This window comes from Delphinapterus leucas, chromosome 11 (genome assembly GCF_059928025.1).
Source record: "Delphinapterus leucas isolate spDelLeu-1000000601 "Yukka" chromosome 11, BTC_Dleu_Yukka2, whole genome shotgun sequence".
NCBI lineage: Eukaryota > Metazoa > Chordata > Mammalia > Artiodactyla > Monodontidae > Delphinapterus > Delphinapterus leucas.
The window spans coordinates 15,756,783-15,782,324 of record NC_143139.1 but is presented as its reverse complement, the minus strand read 5'-3'; the positions used below and the strand labels follow the sequence as shown (position 1 = coordinate 15,782,324).

Sequence of the window (25,542 nt, the reverse complement as noted above, 5' to 3'; positions counted from 1 at the left end):
ACAGTTCAGGTCCAAGTCCTCAGGTTTAAATTGAAAGGGATTTTGTGATATGAATCCACCCAGGATTATCCTTAATTACAAGGGCCCAAATAGGCTAACAGATTCATTTTGTCCTGGGTTCCTTCAAAACTACAAAGACTAAGCCCTGGTAGTATCTAGAAGTGAGAGAGTAAATGTCACAAGTTTATTTTAATCAGCAATGATTCAATGCTCAGGATATAAAATCAATAATGAGAATTCTAACAGAAAATTGTTTTATATTTGATTTTGATTATTCATCAGTCAAGAATAAAAAACAAATCTAAAAAAGAAAATATAGAAAGTACAATGAGAATTTAGAATGAGAGAAAAAGAGTACTTTTAATGAAAAGAAATACAACAGAATCACACACCTTTCACTAAAACACAAATTATTTTACCCTAATAGAGAAAGTAATTTTAAGCACCATCTAATCAATATTCCACTCATTTAGTGTTTATCCCAGAGAACAAGGCGAGAGACAAATCTGCTGCCTCAAATGGTCTTAGTGCCTTCACTCCTCTTAACACAAACATCTCATGGTGCTGAGTGATTTTACTGTTCAAATATTCAATGTTTCACCCACACATACAACAATGACTATGGAACTCAAGCTACCACACATGGTGCTCTGGTTTAAAAAAAAAAAAAAAAAAGCCTGTTTCAACAATCAGGGAAAAAACTGGTTGTTGGACATTGAGTGTTTTAAATGTTCTGTCTCCCAAATCCACTGAAACATTCAATATGTCAGCTACTCTTGTGGGCAAGTAGCTGTTATAAAATTTGAAACGTGGAACGACAGTTTTTTCAAACAGATTTGTTCGAATGAAGCAACACTAAGACTTTCTTTGCTAGTACAAAGACTGTCTTATTCATACTCATATTCCCGTTAAGTAGTATGAAAATCGACAAGGGGCGACTGAAACATAGAGCAGAAAACACCAGTTTCACAGAAGATACGGTAGTATTTATTAGCAGGTAATCTAAAGGAAAACAAAAATTCCAGGTAGAAACTTTGGTTTCTTAGTTTTGACAAATGTACCACAGAATGTGAGATGATAAGATTGGGGGAAAAAAATTGGGTGAAGGTACATTGGTACCCTCTGTACCATCTTTGCAACCTTTCTGTAATTCTAAAATCTTTCCAAAACAAAAAGCTTTTAAGATTCTCAGGTAGAAAGCACAGCCTATACAAAACCACAATGAGGGCAAAATGTGACCCATTTGAGATCTACAAGTAATATAGTATGGCTGGAACACAATTTCCTATGAAGGTAAAGTAAGGGAATGAATGAGAGTAGAGAAGCAGGTATCAGATATGATATTATGCATCATGCCAAGAAATAGATTTTAATTTAGAGAGGAGTTATCAAGGATTTCAAATAGTAATAACTAAGTGAACCTTAGAAGAACTGGGAATAACAGAGTGAGAAGTAGTAATAATATTCAAAATACCCTGAGAGGCAAGCAAATCGATAGGATTTGCTAATGCATGGGGGGGTGGGGCGGTATAGGAAAAGTTAAGAGAAGAATCAAGACTATTTCAGGGCTCTTCAAGTCAGGGTAACTGGATGGAAGATCTTAGTATTTACTGAGTCTAAAATAGAACCATGTTTGAAATGGAAAACCAAGATTTTGTACATGTTAAGTTCAAAATGCCCTATTAGACATCCAAGCTGAATATTCTATTCTGGAATCCAAGAGGGAAAGTCAGGGCTACAGGTAATCTGGGAGTAATCAGAATATACACAGTATTTAAAACCAAAGGACTATGGGGCTTCCCTGGTGGCGCAGTGGTTGAGAGTCCGCCTGCCGATGCAGGGGACACGGGTTTGTGCCCCGGTCCGGGAAGATCCCACATGCCGTGGAGTGGCTGGGCCCGTGAGCCATGGCCGCTGAGCCTGTCCCCTGCATCGGCAGGCGGACTCTCAACCACTGCGCCACCAGGGAAGCCCTAGGGTGAGAATTTTTGACAGCACTCTCCAACATTTAGAAGTGAGGCAGAACAGAGGTCAGCAAAGCAGACTGGGAAGAAGCAGCCACTGAGTCTGGGTGGGGATGAACAACAGGCAAGTGTGATATCAAGGAGGCCCAGAGAAGAAAGAGTAAAAACAAGATCCCATATGCAACATGCACATAGTAAACACAGCATACATCTTTCTTCCCCTGTGCCTTTTTTCCTCCTTTCAACGAGCACTGAATTGGTAACCTCATTTACCAGAGAAATACTGCTTAGTTATCAGCTTTTATAACTAACAAAGTTCACCTAGTGTTATAATAAGCGGTATTTTTCTTACAGGTCCCCCCGTAAGAGAAATATCTTGTAAACAGAAGTTCTTAAGCCTGGGTACACACCCAAATCACCAGAAAGATTTCTTTAAATATAGCAATGACAGGCAGCACATCCCAGAGATTCTAATTTAATTGGTCATGGGTGCAACTCAGGCACCAGAATTTGAATACCGAGTGGCACAGCTCATATAGTAAAAAAAGAACTACCTCTTGATTCTTACCAGATTTCCAAATAATGAGATCCCTACCATTCTCAACAGTGACCAATTGGTTTTTCATTTCTGGAGGGGAGAGGAATCACCTTTTGTTTTTCAGTATCATCATGTTCACTGCAGCTATTTTCCTTATTTTACTCAAACTGTACCATCTTTGGTCAGTGGGAGCCTCCTAAAAACTGTCTGCCAAGGCTAGGGAACATGAGAGCTTCAAATACACAGACACACAGAGACACACAAAAAGGTAAAGGAGAATTAAAGCTAGAACAGGGTGCTTTAAGCTTTGTGTTATTACAGAGAGTGTCTGTTGAAAAGCAAAAGATTCTCACAAAAGATATATATATACACACAAATATATAATTTAAAAAGATACATAATAAATATATATATAATTTTAAAATGTATTTTATACATATATCTGTGAGGTGATGGATGTATTAATTAACTAGATGGAGGGAATACTTTCACAATTGACTAATGCATATCAAATCATCACGACGTATACTTTAAGTATCTTACAATTTTATTTGTCAATTATACCTCAAAAATGCTGGGGGGAAAAAGCAAAAGATTTTTTAAATTATCAGTATCGACTAACATTATGAAACAGGTTACAAAGGAACTGAAGAAGGAAATTATTGCATCACCCATCGCAGTGAATGATGTATTATTAGCATCACTATGTCCCGTAAAATTTACCAGAATTTGCCTGTGTGCACAACTGTAAGCCACCCACAGTAATAAAGATATGATAGCTTAAGTCTGGTCTGATAAAATTTCTTTTTTCTTCATCGACAATTTAGGCTACGTTCTTGATTCCAAAACACCTAAAAAGACTGTCTATTTCATGTATAAGGCCTGAAAGAAAATCTGAGTTTTTCAAGCAATACTCTATCACAATAAGAAGTCACTCAGATGTGTCACTATTATGAACGAAGCCAATCATGTTGAGCTGCTGGAGACCTGCTGCTGAGGAAAACTTACAATAAATTCATTAACCCATGACAACTAAGTGACAAGTACTGTGTTCAAAGTAAACAGAAATACTAGAGTAGGGGAGAAACATGTAGGAAGAGAAAAAAAACTATGGAGCCTATCTGAAAAGTACAACTATGTAATTTCTAACATACTATACAAATTTGTTCAGACAAGCCACTGCCACACTGGCAAAAAAGGAAATCAAAACAATCACCAAACATGCTATGTATGACTAAATTTTTATTTTCTTCAGTTAAGTAAAATATTTCTGAGCATGGTGAGTTGAAGCCAATTAGCCATGATAAAGCTTAATACCAAACGACTAAGAAAAATCAAAATCACACTTAAAAAGAAAGAAGACCAGAGAATAGTTGAAAGAATTCCAAAATCCTAGTCCTATAAACACATGTAATGTTTTCCAAGCCTTTAATAATAAAAGGTTTCACTACGTTAAACAAAATGGCAGCAGCAACTCCCCTTCACACAAACGCTAAATGCACATACAAAGCAAGGGTATATACACAAGACAAAGAGAATATGGGGAGAGGCTGGGGCAGAAGGTGCTTATCTAGGAATAATCTTTGCACTTTAATTATAAAAGATAAACATTATTAAAAGAAAAAACTATATTTACATTTTAGGAGTATGTCTGATTTTACAAAACTAAAATTTCATAACGAGCTGACATGATCAATTATTTTCATATGACATTAACTTCTTCTCAAGCACAAAACAAACAAGTTTAAGAAACATCAAATGTAACTTAAACATAAATGACACATCCATGACTTTCATTTATTTCCCATGTCAACTCAATTAGGTCTTACAGACTTCCAGTTTCTAGCCTTTGCCATTACCAACACTCCAATGGACTTTTACCATCTGAATCTTTAGACAGTTGCTCCAGAAGCCATATGAGCAAAAACTGATAAATATATAAAAATCTGTATTAGATGAGCATCAAAATGTATTATAAGCCAAAGAATAACATAGGGCTTCCCTGGTGGCGCAGTGGTTAAGAATCCACCTGCCAGTGCAGGGGACACATGTTCGAGCCCTGGTCCGGGAAGATCCCACATGCCGCGGAGCAACTAAGTCCGTGCGCCACAACTAGTAAGCTTGCACTCTAGAGCCTGCAAGCCACAACTCCTGAGCCCTCGTGCCACAACTACTGAAGCCCGCGTGCCTAGAGCCCATGCTCTGCAAGTAGAGAAGCCACCACAATGAGAAGCCTGCGCACTGCAACGAAGAGTAGCCCCCGCTCGCCGCAACTAGGGAAAACCCACGTGCAGCAACAAAGGCCCAACGCAGCCAAAAATTAAATAAATTTATTTTTAAAAAAAGAATAACATAATACGAGTCATTCTGTAGACAGCTGACTGACTGACTGATAGAATAAAGAGTAGAAAGCGCTGAAAGTAGAATGTCAACTTATAAACTTAGATGGGAAGAGAGAAAAAAACTCATTTTGTAACCCTCATAGTAATAAATGATTCAGGCAAGAAACATTAATGGATACTAAAACTAGTTCTAATGGGGAACAATATATTCATATAGTTCAAAGTATCTCTCCAAAAATTAATCATTAATTGTAAAGGGACAAATAATAAGTTTATGGTAGAGAACCTGGCAAATTCCACCTTAACCAAGTGATGCTAGGTAATTTCATCCATGATGGAACAAACTCTCATCAAGTGTCCCCTGAAGTGATACTGTGACAATTTTATTCTATTTTCACCAAAAATGCATAAACTGAATCTGATCACATCAAACAACCCCCAAGTGGGCAACATACTACAAAATGTTTGTACTTTTCAAAAATATTAGTGCTATAAAAGATAAAGACAGGCTGAGGAAACTGTAAGTTTTAAGGAGTCATGAAAACTAAATGTAATGCATGATCCTCAATTGGATTCTAAACCAAGGGGGGAGAAAAACGGCTATGAAGGACATTATTGGGACAATTAGTGAAATCTGAATAGCTGATGGCATCAATGTTAAATTTCTGGAACTTGGTAACTGTACTAAGGTTATGTAAATGAACGTCCTTGCTCTTAGGAAATAACACACACTGAAGTATCTAGGGATACGGCTCCTCTTAAATGGTTCCCCCAAAATAGTGTGCGCGCGTGTGCGTGTGTGTGTATGTAGGAAAAAAGGGAGGAAAGGAGAGAGAGATGGGGGGAGGGAGACAGATGGAGAGATGGATGATGTACTGCTGGATGGAAAGATACAGAGAAAGAAAATGTGGCAAAATGTTAACTGGTGAATCTGGCTGAAGGGTATACAGGAGTTCTTTACACATACATGTGTGAGAGAGAAATATATGGGAGTTCTTGTATCTTTTCTGCAAGTTGAAATTTTTCAAAATTAAAAGTTTAAAAAATCTGTGTTTTAGAAAAAGTACCATAAAAAGTCAAGAAAAAGGTCAAAATGGGGAAAATATTTAATTCCTATCACAGGAGGGAAATTTTTTCCTACTTCATAATAAAGAATAATGAGCTCAAAAAGGATTTCCATTCTAAAAATACAAAATAATTAATACAGAGGAAAAATGATGTGAATATATAGAAAAGTATTTATACTGTATTTACACTGTATGTGTCTGCACTGTATATAAGTAGAAATGTGTTACCATATACCAGCAGATTGGTAAAGATAGAATAACAAGCCTCAAGGTTGTTGAGAAACAGGCACTATATTATACACTGCTGGTTAGAATACAAATTGGTATGTTTTTCTGTAGGGGGAATAATACCTTTCAAAAGCAAGCCTAGACATATACCCTTTGACTGAGCAAAATAGCTTCTAGGAATTTATATTAGCTCACAAAAGTAGTTTATAAAAATGTGTTAACTGATTATATTGTGGAAAACTGGACCAACAAAATCCATCAAGGAATGATTAAATAAAATATGGTAAACTATTACATAGAAAGATCACACAACCAGTAAAAGGTTAATTTATTGACATGAAATGATGTCCAATACAAAACTAAAATGGTAGGCTAGGGAATTCCTGGTCCAGAAACTAAGATACAGCAAGTCAAGCAACATGACCCAAAAAAAAAAAAAGTTACAATACACGTAGGTGCAAAACGATCCCATTTATTTCTTTACTTTGTACATATACGTTAAGAAGTCAAATAGTTAGATTATAGTTCCACTACCTTCTTATTTAAGCTTGTCAATGTCAAATTTTTTAATATGAAGCAAGCATAACCTTTATAACACACTTATTTCCATGTGACAGAGTAGAGGAAGAAGAGCGAGTCTACTAGGAACTAAGGAAAAGCTTTGCTGGCTGTGAACTCCCAAGGTCTGTCATAGCCAGGCAACACTAGGCACTATTCTAGCCCTTCCTTTCCCTATCCCTCCATCCCTTTTATTTATTCAGGCTTCATTCTAAAGAATTAACAACTTTAAATGTTTTCAGTAAAGACAGTGCACATTTTAAAAAATTTCTCTTCAAGATGATTCTATCAATTATCCCACACACAAACCATCCAACCACAAAGCAGCCACACCGATGTTGTTTAAGATATGAACACAACTGAACTCTCTGGCAAGTGCTTGAAGCCTATGGTAAAAATAAAAGACAAAAAATACAATGCAAACTCCTTATAATAATCGGATTCCAGACTAGTAGGTAATAAGAGATAAGAACAGTAATGCAAAGAAAACATTTTGCAACCAATTACTTTTATACTTAATTTCTAGAGAGTCCAAGCTCACTAGTCAGAAATTTTTTTTACATATTTTCAAATTGCCACCATATAGTATCGCTAAATATATGAAACTACATGTGATTCCCTAAATAGTCCACTCATTCTTTTATGCTTCCTTTTCTTTCAAAAGTACATATTTCTGTAATTAGTGGTGATAGTTGCACAAACCTGTGAATACACTAAAAACTACTTAGTTATACACTTGGTAAGTTTTATGATATGTAAATTTTTATTTTTATTTTTTTTGCGGTACGCGGGCCTCTCACTGCTGTGGTCTCTCCCGTCGCGGAGCACAGGCTCCGGACGCGCAGGCTCAGCGGCCATAGCTAACGGGCCCAGCGGCCATGGCTCACAGGCCCAGCCGCTCCGCGGCATGTGGGATCTTCCCGGACTGGGGCACGAACCCGTGTCCCCTGCATCGGCAGGTAGACTCTCAACCACTGCGCCACGAGGGAAGCCCCTGTAAATTATATTATACACACACACACACACACACACACACACACACACACACTTCTGAAATGACCTCCCTATTACCATGAGACAGAACTCTTAGCTCTGTTACGATCCTCCTCATCTTCACATACTGAGGGTTGGCAAACAATTTTTAAATAGAATGTAAGAAGCACTAACCATAAAATTGATAAATTAGATTTCATTAAAACTAAAAACTGTTCTTCAAAAGATCTCATTAGGAAAGGTGAGAAGGATAACCAAAGACAGACTGGAAGAAGGCATTTACAATATACATATCTGACAAAGGACTTGTATCCAAAATATATACAAAACTTTATATAATAATAAAAGACAAATCATTCAATAAAATAATAGAAAAGGGCTTGAATAGGCACTTCATCCAAAAAAGGAAATTCAAATAGCCAAAAGCCCATGAAAATGTGTGCAACATATCATTACTCACCAGGGAAATAAAAATTAAAGCCACAATGGGATACCCCTACACAGACACCAGAATGGCTAAAATTAACAAGATGGCAAATACCAAGATACAGAGCAACTAAAACTCTCATTCACTGCTGGTGGTAATGTAAAGTGATATGACCAATCTGCAAAAGAGTTTGTAGTTGCTAAAGCTAAATATGCCATATTCTATGACTCAGTAATTCCACTCCTAACGATACAACGAAGAGAAATGAAATGAGTACATGTGTGCCATCAGAAGACATGTAGAACAGTGTGTTTAGGACAGCTTGATTAATAACAGCCAAAGACTAGAAAACCATGAGCAGAAGAATGGATAAACTATGGTTTATTGGACACTGGAATGCTACACAGCAGTTTTTTTTTAATGACTGATACCTACAAGGACAAATCTCACCGCTATTTTGTTGAGTGAAAAAAAGCCAGACACAAAAGTTCATACAACTAAGCCAGGATGATAGAAATCATAACATGGCCTGGGGGAAGGAGTAGAGGATGGAGGGGGATAGACTGGGAAGGGACATTAAGCAACTTGGTTTTACTGAAAATATTCTTCATCAGAATGGTAGTTACACAGGTGCATACAAACATACGAAACAAACCTTTAAAGTGCTGAACACTTAAGTGTACTTTAAATACTTTATTGTACATTATATCATGTTACAACTAAAAAAATTTTTTTCAAAGGGACTTGCCTCAAGCATCATCACCTCATCACCTCCTCTCTATAGCCAACTCCCACTCACCTCCTACTACTGTTTTCCAGCCCCATTCATCACTAATTCATGTTTCCAGAGAACCTTTTGAAGGTCACTATAGTGACCTATAGTGACATTTCACTATTTAAATCTACTTACATCTGTATAAACCTAAAGATGTAAGTTCCCTGATGGGCAGAGGCCTGCCTTTCCTACTCACCTTGCTTCCCAAATGCCTAGCACGTTGCCATGTACTACAGACATCAAAAAATGTTTTTTTGATTCAAATGATTCCTATGACTTATAGAACAATGCCTCACTAAATCACACTCCTTAACTTCTGCCTTTTAAAGACATTTTCTTCCCCCCTCTCCAATGGGAATCTTCTCTAGTTTCTAAAAAGAGATCTGGGGGGGGGGGGCGGAAATCCATTTGTACAGGCTGTGAAATTAACCTGAACATCATAATCGCCCAGCAACAGAATTGCTGCCTTAAAGAAAAATATATGGAAATAAAATGAGAAACGAAATGATTCTTTTACTTTAACAACAATAATCTCTTACATTTACTAGCTATATACTGTACAACTCTATGAGGTAACTATTATTACCAGTTATGTGTTAGATGGGAAGTTCAAAAAACTGTCCCAGGTCACGTACTTCAGGGCCAGGATCTGTAGTATGACTATAGGGAAGACTAGGGGGTTAACATTATAGGACCCACATGCCAACAGAAGGCTCAATGAGACTATTTTAAAAAGAACAACAAAAAAAAGAAATCCAAATGGTTAAACATATGAAAAGATGCCCTACTCCATCAATAATAAAGGAAAAGCAAAACTACATCAGGGGAGCGAATTCCCTAACGGTCCAGTGGTTAGGACCTGGCACTTCCACTGCATGGGCCTGGGTTTTGATCCCTGATCAGGGAACTAAGAGCCTGCAAGCTATGAGGCGCGGCCAAAAAATAAAAATAAAAAACTACATCAGGACGCAATTTCTCATCTATTAGATGGGCAAAACCACAAAAGTTTGAGAACACCCTCTTAGCAAAGCTGTGAAGAAGGCAGACACTCTAACATTGCTGATGAGGACACAACCCCTAGAGAGGGCAGTTTGGCAATAGTTATCAAAATTACCAATGCTTATATAGCCTTCGATCCAACCACTCACATTATTTTGGGAATTTCTCCTACATATACAATTACACATGTACAAAATGACATATGTTCAAAGATTTATCACTGCAGTACTATTTGCAACAGGAGAAGGCTAAAAACAACCCAAGTATCTATACAAGTTTGCTTAAATAAACTGCTACAGCAACACAATGGAATATTGTGAAACTGTTAAAAAAGAGAATATTGTCTATGAACAGATATGAAAAGATCTCTACTAGAAAGTATGTTACAAAAGCAAGGTACACATACATACAATAAAAATGTTAATAACGGGAAACTTGGTATAGGACATACAGTAACTCTGCAATCTTTGTAATATTTCTATAAATCTAAAACTGCTCTAAAATAAAAAGCTTATAAAAACTAAGATATAGACAGTATACAGTTTATTAGATTTTGTGTAAAAGGAAGGAGAATGATCCTACATATGTATCTGCTTGTAGTTTCATAAAGAATTCACTACTAAGAACAATGGTTATATATTCGGGGGAGCGAAAATAAGGAACAAGAAAGGGAGCAAGATTTCTCAATTAAATTTTTTCTTTATAATTTTTTAAGTTGTTAATGATTGTCTTTTCCAAAAAAATTAAGTAATTAAAAAAAAATAACTCTACAAGAATAATCTCCTTCTCTAACGAAACCCAAGGGAAGTTTCTGGCACAGTATTTATATACCAGCAGACACTGTGTTAACTTATGAAACTTCTTTAAATACAAACTTTTAACCTCTATGGTATACACTTTCCATAGTTACAAACCAAAATATTTTAACTTTTAATGAGGATAAAAGGAAAAATGGTTTTTACAGAAAATTGCTCTTTGTACAGATTTCCCCAAATACATCGATTTGACACGGTAATTTACGACTGAGCTCAGTAGCATGACCTCAAAACTGAGTGAAAAGAATCAAATCCCTTAATGTTCTATGATTTTATTTTTTCATATAATAATCAGTACTGTTTGCTAATAAAAAGGTTCAAACCTATGACAGTGAGAAAATATAATTAGAGCACAAGGTATTAACCACAACCAAGCAATTTTAAAGACATACATTCAAGTCACTGATCTGCACACTAGCTGTTTTCAAGACTCTACCTTCACAGTGACTTTTTTCTGGTCTTCAAATTTTAAAAAATTAGATTAAATTATCTTTACCTTCATCTATTTTATAAATTCCATGCATCTATGGGAATGTTAAAACAAATGGTTCTTTAAAAAACTTTTAGAAGGGCAAAAGTATGCCCATTAAAAAACATGCTAACTTGAAGTGAAGAAAAAACTCACATACACTTACTTACCTTAAAAGGTTTGTCTCCACTGTGTGTCAGCATATGCCTCTGTAACCAACTCTGACTGGTTGACGGAGTGTTATATACTTTACAACCTTTCCATAAGCAAACAAACACCTGTTAAAAGAAGAGCCATAATTGTTTTCATCACTTATTTCAACAAGGACTTTTATTCCTTGTAAATTCAAATAAACATGTTGGAAGTCTTCAATTCACAGAGACATTTATTGTACAACTCAATCAAAATGCTTACTGTAGATAAACTTCCTGAACTTCCAGAATGAGAGGCATAGTTTTAACCCTTCCCCATTAAGGCTGCTGTCCATTCCCTCAATAAGGAACTGATACACCAATCCCAAAGTGCCATTCAGAAGGAAATATACAAAATATTAACAATATAGCCCTAGGAACTAGAACCATGGACCATTATTTACATTTTTTGTATTTACCGCATGAGGGAACAAGCATGTATTAATTGTAAATATCAGAAATATATTAAGGTATAAAGAAACAATGAAAATAAATCAAAACAGTCAATTGGTGGACACTCATTCAAAGAATAAGTAAACAAATGATCCAATTACAGTCTTTCTGCTCTTGATTTCCTATTCTCAAATGTATACTAACACTACTTATGTTTATATTGTTCTACTTATTAAAAATGATTTCCAATTATCTTGCTTATGAAGCAAAATCTAATACAGAATGTTAAAATTAATATAGTTGCAAAAGCAATGTCATGAGATACTTCTATCGTCATAATAGATCTACATTCTTGGGTTCAGGCAACTGAGTGTGACTGGGTTAACAGCTAACAACATAATCTTTTTCCTACCATTGAGGTATCAATTTTTTGACCGATTCTACTTTTATCAAACTGAACACTGAAAACTGCTCCCCATCATCAGTAAAAGAAGTACGAATCTACTGTAACCGCTACCTTCAAAAAACCATATATAGGCTCTGTTCTTTTCTAAGGTTAGAACAATTATAGATAGAGCCACACTCTGAAGATTATAATGTACTGCATATAGAACAGAACAAAGATACACACAGGACTGAGGAAACAATCATTAAACAGTAAGTGTAAAATAAAACTTTTTAGAAGTCTAGAAAAACAGTCTAAAGTAACTGAGATCAATTTTTACTCAAAATCATTTTACAAGACGACACTGCTACTGCTGTTTGATATGCTTAAAGAATGTTAGCGCATATCTTGATTCTACAACAGATTTGCTGGTTTCTTTTAGTTAAGCAGATATTGTAAGTCATAACATTTCCTCCTTGGTACTTAAAATTCCTGACCCTAATACATGTTTATAAAATGATTCCTAAAGTGACCAGAATTAAAAGTTACTTTTTAAATGAATGTAGACAAAAATTTCTTTAGGTAAATTGTAAAACCCACTGCAAAGTAATACAATGCAACCTGTAAAAGTCTAACAAGCATGCATAAGGAAAATTCCATTACTATTAGTAAAGTAAGATCAGTCAGATATACTCAAATACAGAGCCAGTAAGCAGCATAATTTACATGCTCAAAGGGAGCGAAAGAAAGCCTACTTTTACTGATTAGATTCCTTCTGCAGTAAAATGATACAAAAAGATTTTATATTAAAGAAGAGAGACACAATCTAAAGTCAGGAAGGGGTTTGAATGGATGATCTCATGGTTCCTTTAAGCTCTTAGGAAAAAACTAGCTCAGTTTTTCACAAAATGTGAACATGTAAAAGGGAAGCAAATGTCTTTGATATTTATTTTGCCTCAAATCAGTCTGCTCTTTCAAGATATGTCTAAAATGAAGGCTATAATTTTGTATCCCATAATTTTTAGCCACATTAAATGTGCTAACATTTTCAATTTCCTCTGTTAAAAGGTATTTAATAAACAGAGGACAAAATATTCGATAAACTGTCCAAATACAAGAATAAAATATTCCTCATTTCTTGCAAAAGATATGACCAACTTCATGTTGTGTTCAGGAGATACCAGATTGGCAATCAAAACACAAAGTAACCTCCTAAGATTGATTCCACTTCCTAGCAGCATTCGGATTTAACCATTAGAGTCTAAAAATATCATTTTAAATAACATAGAGGTAACTCATTCGAGTCTTTGAATAATAATATCCTATTATCGCCCCTCCTCAAAATCTCCCTCTGGCCCTCTTCCCTCATACACACCAAAGAACATATACAAAAGTGAACTTAATAAAATGACACATGTAAAATCACCCCTGCAACAAGAAACATAAACAGATTTCTTTCTGGCAACTGCTTTTAAAGTAAGAAATAGTTAAGACAGAAAAAAAACAGAACACTAATGGATCTTACGGAACCACTGAAATCCTACAAGTTCCCTGCCTACCAAGACTTACGTGTATATTAAGAGGACACAGGGGTTTGAAATTTGATTAGTAAAACAGCACAGCCTCGTTTCTGAAATCCAGTCATGCACAGAAGTACGAGCCGAAGAACACAATTCTATTTTACTTAACAAAAAAGGTTAAATTTTTCTTGCTTTTTATTTTATTTTTTTATAAATTTATTTATTTATGTTTGGCTGCGTTGGGTCTTCATTGCTGCGTGCGGGCTTTCTCTAATCACGGTGAGCAGGGGCTACTCTTCGTTGCGGTGCGCAGGCTTCCTCATTGCTGTGGCTTCTCTTGTTGCAGAGCACGGGCTTTAGGCACATGGGCTCAGTAGTTGTGGCACACAGGCTTAGTTGCTCCCCGGGATGTGGGATCTTCCCAGACCGGGGCTCGAACCTGTGTCCCCTGCACTGGCAGCCAGATTCTTAACCACTGCGCCACCAGGGAAGTCCCTGTTTTTATTTTTTAAATACAAGAAAGTACTCTCATGATTCTTTTTTAAAAAGGTATATTCATAAAAGGTGTTTAAATGGTAAGTTCTTTTAATGTAGAATTAAGTATCCACCCACTTTGAAAGGGTCAGGAAAACCTAAACTCCACCTGATTTCATCCTTCAAATATAAAGTCCACATGACATGGCAACACAAACAGCTTACTGGAAAGTAAAGAAGTTTCTAAGCTGTTATATGACAGTTTTGTTTTTCCCAGGGCGAAGATTAGAGTGGGACGAGAAGAAGAACAGGAATTAATATAGTATTTAGATCTTACTAACTTACTGCTCCAGAAAAACTGTCATCTTTCAGTAATTAGAAACATAAAATCCTGCAGAATTACCAATAATTTCCTCATTTGTTTCTGTTCCATTATGACAGTTTAACACTTGGAGTAGAAAGAAGAGAAATAAAAATTCTTTAAAAATGTCATCAAAATCAGCTGTTTTCCACTATACATGAGGTATCTAGAATAGTCAATTTTATAGAGACAGAAAGTAGAATAGTGGTTACCAGGGGTTAGCGGAAGAGACGATTAGGGAGTTATTGTCTAACAGGTACAGATTTCAGTTTGGGATAATGAAGAAGTTCCAGCGAATGACAGTAGTGACGACTGCACAACAATGTGATGTACTTAATGCCACTGAACTGTACATTTAAAAACAATTAAAATGATTTCTTTTTAATTTCCCTTCCAAGAGGGCGTTTTAAAAAAAATGTTCCAACCGACAACTACTCTATTGTAGATGAGATCGGGCGCGTTCAGGGTGGTACGGCCGTAGACACAACTATTCTATTTTAAAGCACAAACTAGATCAAGATTTCCTGTCTTATCTAGCAGTATCAAGTTTTCAAATTCTCATTCACACTTTCATTCTGAAAGCTTAAGTCTAGATATCAAAGACTGATATGTAGAAATAAATGGAAACTATTTTCTTCATTTAGCTGATCCTTTACGTTTGTAGTTTAGCAACTAATGTCCTTCAAAGATCAGGACATCTTTCTGAAGTCAAAATAGCATTACTCTTAAAATTAGCCAGAAAATCTTATTATTTGTAATAAAGTAATTTTATGAATAAGCATTCAAGAAATGACATGGGGGAGGGGGTTTCCATTTCAGCAAGTTTACAGTTACTGTAGAAATACCACAACTTCATGCCTAGCTCTGTAATATCAGTAAGACACGTGCAGGTGCAGGGATTACATGATACATTCAGACTGTTAACTCCATTTTTTCTTCAAATCTGTAAAAGGCAGAAAACATTCTCCTAAAGGCTGTGTGCCAACTCAACTTGTAGGATCAAGACTTAGAAATGTGAAATTCTCCTATACCTCCTAAGAGATCGCCTACATAGCTTGGGATCCTATATGCAGTTGCCAAGTCAAGTGACTAAAAAGCATCATGCCATGGTTCAAAAGACTACCTTAGTGATATATACCAAGTGACAACAAGCACTGGCTCACAAAAGGCAACTCTGTAATGACCAAGAAACCAACTTGGTTAAGACAGTTTCACTAAAAATCTGAGATATATATATGGGGGAAATGAAGACTGTTACCAACGGAGCTTAACCACTGAGCTGGGTGGGTTACGCAGTGAAAATACCATATGATGGGCACAGTTCATTAATACACGCTTTGGTGTCTACCCAGACCCCATATACGTTAAATCTAATAATATGACAAATGTTTACTTATCAAGTAACTAAAAGATTGCTGAAACATTATAACATATTGTGATAACAGCAAATATCTCTTAAAAGAAATTTCAAATGCAACACCATTGGTAAAAACGTAAGGAGTGCCTGTTACGGTTGCGTGTTTAAAAAAAAAGATCATAATACAATCTAAATATCAATACCACCATGGAAACGGTTACCCACTTATTTAAACCAAGAAGATTTTAACCATTTTAGTATCAGTATATCTCAAAAGTGATGGCACACTGACAGGCAATGTGTGGCCTAATAAATTATCTGTACTTACAATGTGACATTAATTTCTGGAAAACATACTAAGTATGGTTAACCAAGACATAAACCTAGATAAAGTTGAAAAAAAATTATAATATTATCAGTTTTATAAATATTTTGGCCCATTACACTGTGCCTCACCTAATCTGCTTTAGCTCTTTATTTACTATTCAATAAAAAGTATATGAACTGACACAACTAAATGGATTCCTGAAAGAATACACATCAATACTAAGCCAGCTCTGACAAGACTTGGGAAAGATGATCAATTATCACAAATAATGAGTACAGATTGCCATTTAACAGGACTGTTTATACTAATCCTGGTACCAATAGTTTCTCTAGTTAATTTCAGCATCAGGGATAACTCAAGACCACTCTAACAACAGAAATCCCAAACAGTGCCAATTCCTAAATGTCCTCAACTCAAAACATCAGAAGCTTGAAATACATAGTATTCATTTACAATACTCCCACTGTATTGTAGAAAGTCTAATTTCTTCAAAGTAATATACCTAAGAGCAAATTAAAATCCAACACATAATATGTTCTATTTGATTCCATCAAATATGTGGGAAGTAAATAAAAGGGGAAAAAAAAACATTTGAAAAAAATAAACCCTGTGTAAAAGCAATCCCAAATTACTTTGAAAAAAAAAAAGCCTAACTAGCAATTATAAATTAATAAAACTAATGAAAACAGGGAGTGAAAAAAAGAAATGACAAAACCAACCCCTCCTCGCTGACCATCTACATGTATGGAACGGATGTGATCTGCCAGATCTGGACTAGAGTTGAAGGAAGCCTGGCACTGGTCCCAACAACAATTATAGGCAATATTTTTGCTTGAAGAAGTAGTGCTTCCTTGTCCATTCATCATTGCTGGAGTTGAACGCCCACTGGAAATTGTGCTGTCTACATCCATTATAGTACTGCTTATGCTACAAAAGAAGAAAAAAGGCTGTGTTATTCCTAGAAATTCACTAACATGAATATGATCTTATAAATAATTAAGATTACCACTTGACATTCTGCCCCATAAAGCATACTAACCATATTTTCCATTAGAAAACAACACTGCTTTAAAATTATTTAGTTTCAAATAATTATTCTCTGAAACTAAATTTCAAATAAATATTATTTGCAATAAAGTGCAAATCAAGGTAAGAAAAGCTAGTTCCTCAAAACCAGATACGGGGTAATTTGAGCAACTTTTGGCAGACATGAAGTCCCCAACACCATACCCTACAGAAAATAAACCAAACCAAACCACACACACACACACACACACACACACACACACACACACACACACACACAGCTCTTCACATTTCATCCTTTCCACAGTTCTAAGAGGCATGATAAAGTAATAGATTCCAACTGCAAATAATTCAGAATCAAAAGATTATCTTTACAGTTCTGCAAATCACTTGTTGATCTGAAATCTTTTCTTCTGTTCACTAATCTGAGAATACAACTGCTACCACATCCTACCTCTTTCCATCTCAAAGAAGTTGGGAAATTTTGCTGTATTTTCCCTTCTTAATAATAGGCAGAAGAGAGAAATCTGAGTGCAATAAAAGTTTCTCTGATTTTACCAAAGTCCAAATGAGAAGTACTTTCCTGGCCCTCATTTTTTTTTTAAACTCCTATGCACCAAAAAGACTGAAAATGCCAATCAATCCCTTTAACTTTTTATTTACTAAACAAATTATTACATGTTAGTAATTCTTTTATTTACTAAAAAATTATTACATTAGTAATAAAAGTAATAAATAAAATTGAGTAATTTTGAATGTTCAAAATTTCACATCATAATAAAATGTAATACTTTGCCTTCATCTTAAAAGCAATTCATTTTCTAATTCTTTTTTCAATATCTTCTCCATAGAGAAATTACATGGACATGGCATCAATCACAGAAGGACCAACAGTAAGAATGCTTCAGACTAAATCCATTAAAAGCTATATAACTGCTTATAATTTAAGTACCAGTAAATTATAAAACTGATACTAACTTTTAAGGGGTATGCTTCCCTACCCCCAAGCTTTTATTATAGAAAATTTCAAAAACACAGAAAAATATATCTAAACCTGAACTCAGATATAGACAACAAGCTAGTGGTTACCAGTAGGGAGGCAGGAAGTGGAGAGGAGCAACACAGGGGCAGGGGATTAAGAGGTGCCAACTACTATATATAACATAAATAAGCTAGGATAAACAAGGATATATTGTACAACACAGGGGATATTGCCAATATTTTATAATAACTAGTAAATGGAATATAACCTTTAAAAGTTGTGAATCACTATGCTGTACACCTGAAAATGTATATAATATTGTACCATCAACTATATCTTAATAAAAATAATTAAATCTGAACTCAACAATTAACACTTTGTGCTGTTTTTTGTTTTTTCATTTTTTGGGGTCTTTTTGGCCATGCTGCGTGGCATGCGGGATCTTAGCTCCCCAACCAGGGATCGAACCCTCACCCGCTGCATTGGAAGTGCACAGTGTTAACCACCGGACCACCAGGAAAGTCCCTGTCCTGTTTGCTATATTGCTATAATTTGTTTTTCTCAATCGTCTGCAGGTTGCAAACATAATACTTCAACCACAATTATTTCAGCACATGCCTTCTAAAAACAAGAACATTCACCTGTAACCTCTCCAACCTTATTTGTTCACACCCAAGAATTAAACTGAACTTTTTAAATAAGCTTAATAATGACTTGTGTCTAACGTCAAATGCACCCATTTTACAAAGATAACGAAAATGTTTTTGTAGGATGTTTCAGATGTGGAAAATGTCTCAGATTTCCCTCTAAAGGATATTCACGTATTTAAGTCCATCTGGCTACCTATCTACCAGTCAATACATAGATTCTAAACTGCAACTTTAAAACTTCATCCTAAAACTCTGTAATCTCAAGAAAACTCTCCAAAGTGAATCAATTCTTGAAAACCTGAAAATATACTTATATACTGTTTGTTTTTGCAGGAATAAACTGTAAGTACAGTATATACTGAAATACAAGTTTTTACTTGAGCACTAGAAATTTCAAGTCTCATGAGGCCCTTAATCTGCCAAATGGTTACCTATTTTCCTTATCACTTGCTTTATATATACTAAAACATTTCAACTGTAAAGTTCATACTTTCGTAAACCATACTAATTAACTCCAAAGGCAAACAAAATATTAACAATTTTAAGTGCAATATTGTCTACGTGCAGTATTATTCACTTGAAAAATAGTACTTCATGTGGGTATGGATCCTCATAAAAGGAGAACATAATGCAGGTGTTAAAGGACATGAAATTTGTCTACCATTGGCACAAGCTGCAAATGCAATGGCAGAGGAGATAAAGGGCAGGTACCCTACCCTGGAAGACGCAAGAGACACTCCACAATTGGGCAGCATCCCCACAGAGCCTCCCAGAGCCCAGCAGGGCAAACTGGAGTCCTGCCTCATGATCCCTTCTTGACTCCTCCAACTTCTACAAAGTGTCTAATCCTAAACCTCCAGGCTACCTTTTGGCCCCAGATCCATGCCGGAATCAGTGGTTCTCTCCAGTCTTAAGACTGATAAAGGCAACAGTCCTGATGCAGGAGAGCACCGGAGACGAGTTACAAGCAATTTCTGATTTTGACAGGACCCTGAGATAGATATAGATTTCATAGAAAGTCCTTCTTCCTATAATAGTAGGATAACAAGATGCTCAGAACTAAAAGGTGACATTCCACCTGACCTTGTGTCTAGGTTCAAGCATATATTAAGATTGTTCATTCAGTCAGTTCTCTTCCCAATGAACTTACTGATTCTGTAAAATGTGAACAAAAGCAGCCTGGTATTTTTAAGAAAACCTAAGCCAGAAAAAGCACTCACTCTATTCAGATAGTTTCAATAATTTCAAGCAGTGCTGTTCAAACTAATATGTGTATGAACATCTGTGATCTTATTAATCGCAGATTCTGATCTGGAGGTTTAGGGATAAGACTTGACATACTGTATTTTTAGCAAGAGCCTACTTGTTGATGCTGCTGCTACAACATTTTAAGTAGCAAGACTCTAAAAAGATCTCTTTCATTATTATTACCCAACTGAAACTGACCAGACTATCTAAGGAATTGTCTCATATTGTAGAACAGTAAGCTAAAGCAACCACGTGTGTGCGCATACACACACACACAAACACACACACACACACGATGACAGAAAATCCGTAGGTTTAAAAAAAACCAAAAAACCACACACACATTATTAGAGATTCCTACGCAATATTTAGGGAAGGATGTAAGACATTTTTAACATAACAACGTTCCCTTTTTCCTCTTTTCCATGGGCCTTGTTAAGAAACTATCTGGCAGAGGCAGACCCTAACGTCTAGAGTAACTACATGGATTTTATGAAAATGGTTTCCCTTGAGAATTCAAGGGCCAGTTCACACATACATACAAGAATAGCCCTTTTCTGATAACTCAAATTACTTCCAAGCAAAACATATGTTTGGTGGATGTGACCACTGTCAATAGGGCTATCAACACTGACAAGATCAGCTTGCTAAATGACAAGATACAGGAGCAGAGGAAGCAAAACATGGATGCTATGTTATGATAGAGAAGGAAAAGACCATGGTCTTGATGTAGCAGTAAGAAAAGTTTGCTGACATGGCTTCAGATTCCACACTGCAAATAATCTTAAAAAGACTATCACTTGTCAAGTTTTGGTATATTATCAAATAGCCACACAATTATCTTAAAAAGTATATTAAAATACTCCTTCCTTTTCCAACTAAATATGTGCCCGAGGCCAGATTTTCTTCATATGGCTCAGCCAAATCAATTCATTGCACCAGGCTGAATGCAGAAGTAGATATGAGAAACTAGTTGTTAAGCCAAACATTAAATATAAAACAATGTCACTCTTCTATTTTTTTTTTTAACTGAAAAAGTTATTTTGCATTTAAAAAAACTTCCTGGGACTTCCCTGGTGGCACAGTGGTTAAGAATCCGCCTGCCAATGCAGGGGACATGGGTTCGATCCCTGGTTCTGGAAGATCCCACATGCCATGGAGCAACTAAGCCCATGCTCCACAACTACTGAGCCTGAGTTCTAAAGCTCGCGAGCCACAACTACTGAGCCCGCACACCATAACTACTAAAGCCTGCACATCACAACGAAGAGTAGTCCCCGCTCGCCGCAACTAGAAAGCCGGCACACAGCAAAGAAGACACAACGCAGCCAAAAAAAAAACGAAAACCAAACTTCTGTTACATATAATTGGTTTATTTTTAGATTAAATAAATGTTTTTAATGTTCTCAGTTTTGAATTTTGATCCTGTAACAGTGATAAATGTAATGTCCATAAACAAGCTCTATGGTTTCTTCAGTAACTTTTTTTTTTAATAAATTTATTTATTTTATTTTTGGCTGCGTTGGGTCTTCGTTGCTGCGCGTCGGCTTTCTCTAGTTGTGGTGAGCGGGGGCTGCTCTTCATTGCAGTGCACGGTCTTCTCATTGCGGTGGCTTCTCTTGTGGAGCACGGGTTCTAGGCGTGCGGGCTTCAGTAGTTGTGGCACACGGGCTTAGTTGCTCTGCGGCATGTGGGATCTTCCCGGACCAGGGCTTGAACCCGTGTCCCCTGCATTGGCAGGCGGATTCTTATCCACTGCGCCACCAGGAAAGCCCTTTAGTTAACTTTTTTAACAGCTTTACTGAGATATAGTTCGTATTCCTCAATACTTAAGAAAGCAAAGGTGTCCTTATAAGCAAAATGTTTGAGAACCACTGATCTAGACTATATTTAAAGCAAGGCTTAAAGGTCTCTCTGAAATAGATTGGAAAGAGTATGTTTCTGACCTGGAATATTTTTATTTTATTCTAAGGTTAAATGCTGAATTTGAAATTCAGTTTGAGGTCAAACGGGTAGGGGCAGCCTTATCTGCAATCTACTTTTCAGTTATCTGTGAGGAAACTCATTTGGAGTATGAATTTTCCTTGGTAACTTTGAGTCCTTCTCTTTCTAGGCTACTGAATGTGTAACTTTAAAGGAGGACTGAGGACAGGGACCTGAAGGGGATACAAGTGTATAATGTGAAATCAAATATAATTTACTCTTGTCATCAAAAAACTAAAATATAAGAATTTCACAATTTCCTATAAATATGTCATTAATTAGCAAAGCTGCAGCTCTGCACTGGTGCTTCTCCAACCCTAACTTAGGCCTCCACTTGTCCATTCATATAAAAATTAGGTCTGCAAATCCCATATCTTATGCTTTATCCAATTAAATGCCTTCCAAAAAGACTCACAGTTACTTGCTGAATGCTCTCTTCTGCTAGGGGACTAGCCAGGTAGCTGGTAACAAATCAAAGAGCCGACATGAAACGATATTAAGAGTTTTATTGCTTGACTTTAAGATTCTAGTCACTTTGGGACTGACATATATACATACACTAATATTTATAAAATAGATAACTAATAAGAACCTGCTGTATTAAAAAAAAAAAAGATTCTGGTCACTGTTGCATTTGTGATATGAAGTAAAGACAATTAAGACCAACCATTAAGTAATGGCGTATTCCAAACAAGGTTTCCATACTGGTAATCCCCTTTCATAGCTCTTGGCCAGGAGAATTAAAGTGTATATGGAGACTACAGACAAGCTGCCCATGTCCACAAGTCACATCTTCAAGATTAAGCAGCCAAAATAGAGTAAGAAAAAAACTGGATGCTAATACTGACATAAACTTGTATCATCCACAAACCTCACATGAAATTTAAGTTCATCTCAAAAAAACTTCCTGTTCTGATTGACCTGACAAATTGTTAACTTTTTTAACTTACAAAAAAAAAAATACTCATAAAATATCATTTTAATGTATCTTATACATTGGGGTTCCACATAAAAATTCGTAACAGACCTCGAAATTGTCAAACTACTAACTTTTATATTAAAAGGTTAGAAACCACTGAGCTCTATTATGTACAGATTAAATAAGTGCCATAAACTTTAAAAATGTAGTAGGAAAACAGAATGATCAAGGCATCTAGAAACTCTCTTCAGGATCTGGAAGTTACTGATTGAAGTTCCACAAAAGAACCCCCTTAATCTCTAAAGGATCGAGGCTGTTTCTGTTTTGTTTTGTTTTGGCTGCACCACGCGGCATGCAGGATCTTAGTTCCCCAACCAGGGATGGAACCCGTGCCCCCTGCAATGGAAGCAAGGAACTCTAACCACGGGACGGCCAGGGAATTCCCCAAGGCTGTTTTATTTTTGTTCTATCAGTGAAAAACACATAATCTTTAGGAAGCCTTCAGTTCATAGACTGTATCTGAATTATTATAAAATAAACATTCTCTCATTCTAACTTTTTAAGAATGGAACATGGTTCCCCATATGGACTGAAGAAAGTGCAACGAGGTACAGGGAGACAAAAATTCTACTGGTCTAAGTAAGGAACAGTTAACAGGGTCAAGCGTTATAAACTTAGCTTTATTTTGTAACTGGTAATAAACTTCGGATAGATACAAGTATACTATATAGTTTTCAAAATACTTATCAAATTGTAGATAAACATAACCACACACACGGGATTCCTTATCTAATCATATAACAAGGTAAGCTATTATTTGGTTAAAAGGTGATGTTCCTTTCATTTATAATAAAACTGCCACTCAATACTAGAAAGATTACTCTGTGTCTCTCCCATACCTGTAATCAAAATTATTAAAATCCAGAACAGTACAGAACATGTAAGACAATCCTATATTTTTTAATTCAAAAAACTGAATCTAATTAATTCAATTAATTAAAACAAAGACCATATTCTATCATAGGCAGACTAAGGCATTTTGTGGAGATGTTAAGCCCTTATTGATGTCAAATTGTGCCAGTTGCTGGTCAACCAGTGGCAATCCTATATTTCTGAGAAATCTGAAGTTGTATGCCTGATATGATACAACTTTGAGTGAACTCTCTACTTCAATTATCCGTACCAGTCCTCGCCTCCTTTTGTTGGAAGAGACCATGATTTTGTGCCCTGCTCCTTATTCTAGGCATTGACAAAGGAATTAAAAGCTAAAACTGAATCCGTTAAAAGAAGAAACAGATACTTCAAGAAAACTATGAACTGCCTGCCTGTTACATCTTATGACTTTATCCTAAGGAAAAAAGGGATTATGTAACTTACTATATCAAAATTTGTATCACAAAAGTAAGGTGCTGTTTTTAAATCTGACTTCCCATTCTTTATCACAACAGCTAACAAGTACTGTTTGCTATATGCCCTGCATTGTTCTTTGCGCTTGTGTCAGACTGTATTTTCCAAAGACAGCCACCCCCATACACACAGCTTCCCACATCCTCTTCTTACAGCTTGGCATCAAGAAGTGAGGGATCTATACTACCTCCCCTTGAATCTGAGCAGTCCTAAAACTCTTGCAGAAGTGACACTGCCAGAACTTCCACAGCTGGGTCATCAAAGGCAATACAGCTCGGCCTGTCTCTCCTGGGACATACAGCTTGGGAGCCCTGAACTACTTACTTACCCTATAAAGAAATCTGGCTCCCCTGAAGCCACTGTGCTAAAAAGATCCTGTGAAGAAAGTACACAGAGCTAGAGAGAGATGCCAGGAGCCCCAGCTGTTCTAGCTCCCAGCTGTTTTGAGTCTTCTCAGCCCAGGCACCACACACGTGACAGCTTCGTGAGCAAGCGAGCTTTCTGGTGACTGCAGTCCCCAGACTTTACACTGCTCCAAGCTGCCAAGTCCTGCTCGGACTGTAGATTTGTAAGCAAAATAATGTTTTAAACTACTAAATGTTGGGAGTCGATTGCCACGCAGTCATAATAACCGGAACAATGCCTGATGTGAATTAACTCATGTAACGCTTACAGCAACCAAATGAGGTAATTACTCATTATTTACTAATACTCAAGTATTAGTAACCTCATCTTACAGATAAAAGAGACTGAGCAGATAAAAGGGACAAAAACACAAAAATTATGTGACTTGCCCAGTCACACAAGTACAAAACATCAATGCCAAACAATCTATTTGCCACATTTATACAAAAGAAAAATGAGTAAATTACTGATTTAAGAAATACTGAAATGCTGCCTATATTACATATCAAGATAACGTGACGGTTTCATCTGGTGTGCACACACAAGAAGCTGTTCCTTTGCTTTTGTACATCTACAGCACACACACACAAAAGATATTTAGCATTACGTGTAATGTGACTCATTTGAACAGATGAGTCGGATGGTTTTACAAGATAAACTATTAAATTTGATTTCTACAAGTCAATTAGCTCCATGAAAAAAATTAATTCAAGGTCAGTCATACAAAGCAACACTATT

At 36.2% G+C, this 25,542-nt stretch overlaps 1 protein-coding gene across 6 annotated transcripts in view; it reads right to left on the bottom strand.

Annotated features, from left to right (window-relative positions):
• AEBP2 (AE binding protein 2) overlaps nt 1-25,542 on the bottom strand; it is a 94,474-nt gene that overhangs the window by 56,448 nt on the left and 12,484 nt on the right. For 5 of the 6 annotated variants that reach the window (XR_016394879.1, XM_089920375.1, XM_089920372.1 and 2 more), the window contains exons 2-3: nt 16,904-17,111; nt 11,346-11,453 (exon numbers count right to left, since the gene is read on the bottom strand). Coding sequence is in view for 5 of the 6 variants with exons in the window: in XM_089920375.1 (XP_089776501.1) it covers nt 11,346-11,453; nt 16,904-17,111 (316 nt within the window). In the remaining variant the exon portion in view is untranslated. The remainder of the gene's footprint in view (nt 1-11,345; nt 11,454-16,903; nt 17,112-25,542) is intronic. The other variant, XM_089920374.1, reaches the window with a different exon arrangement.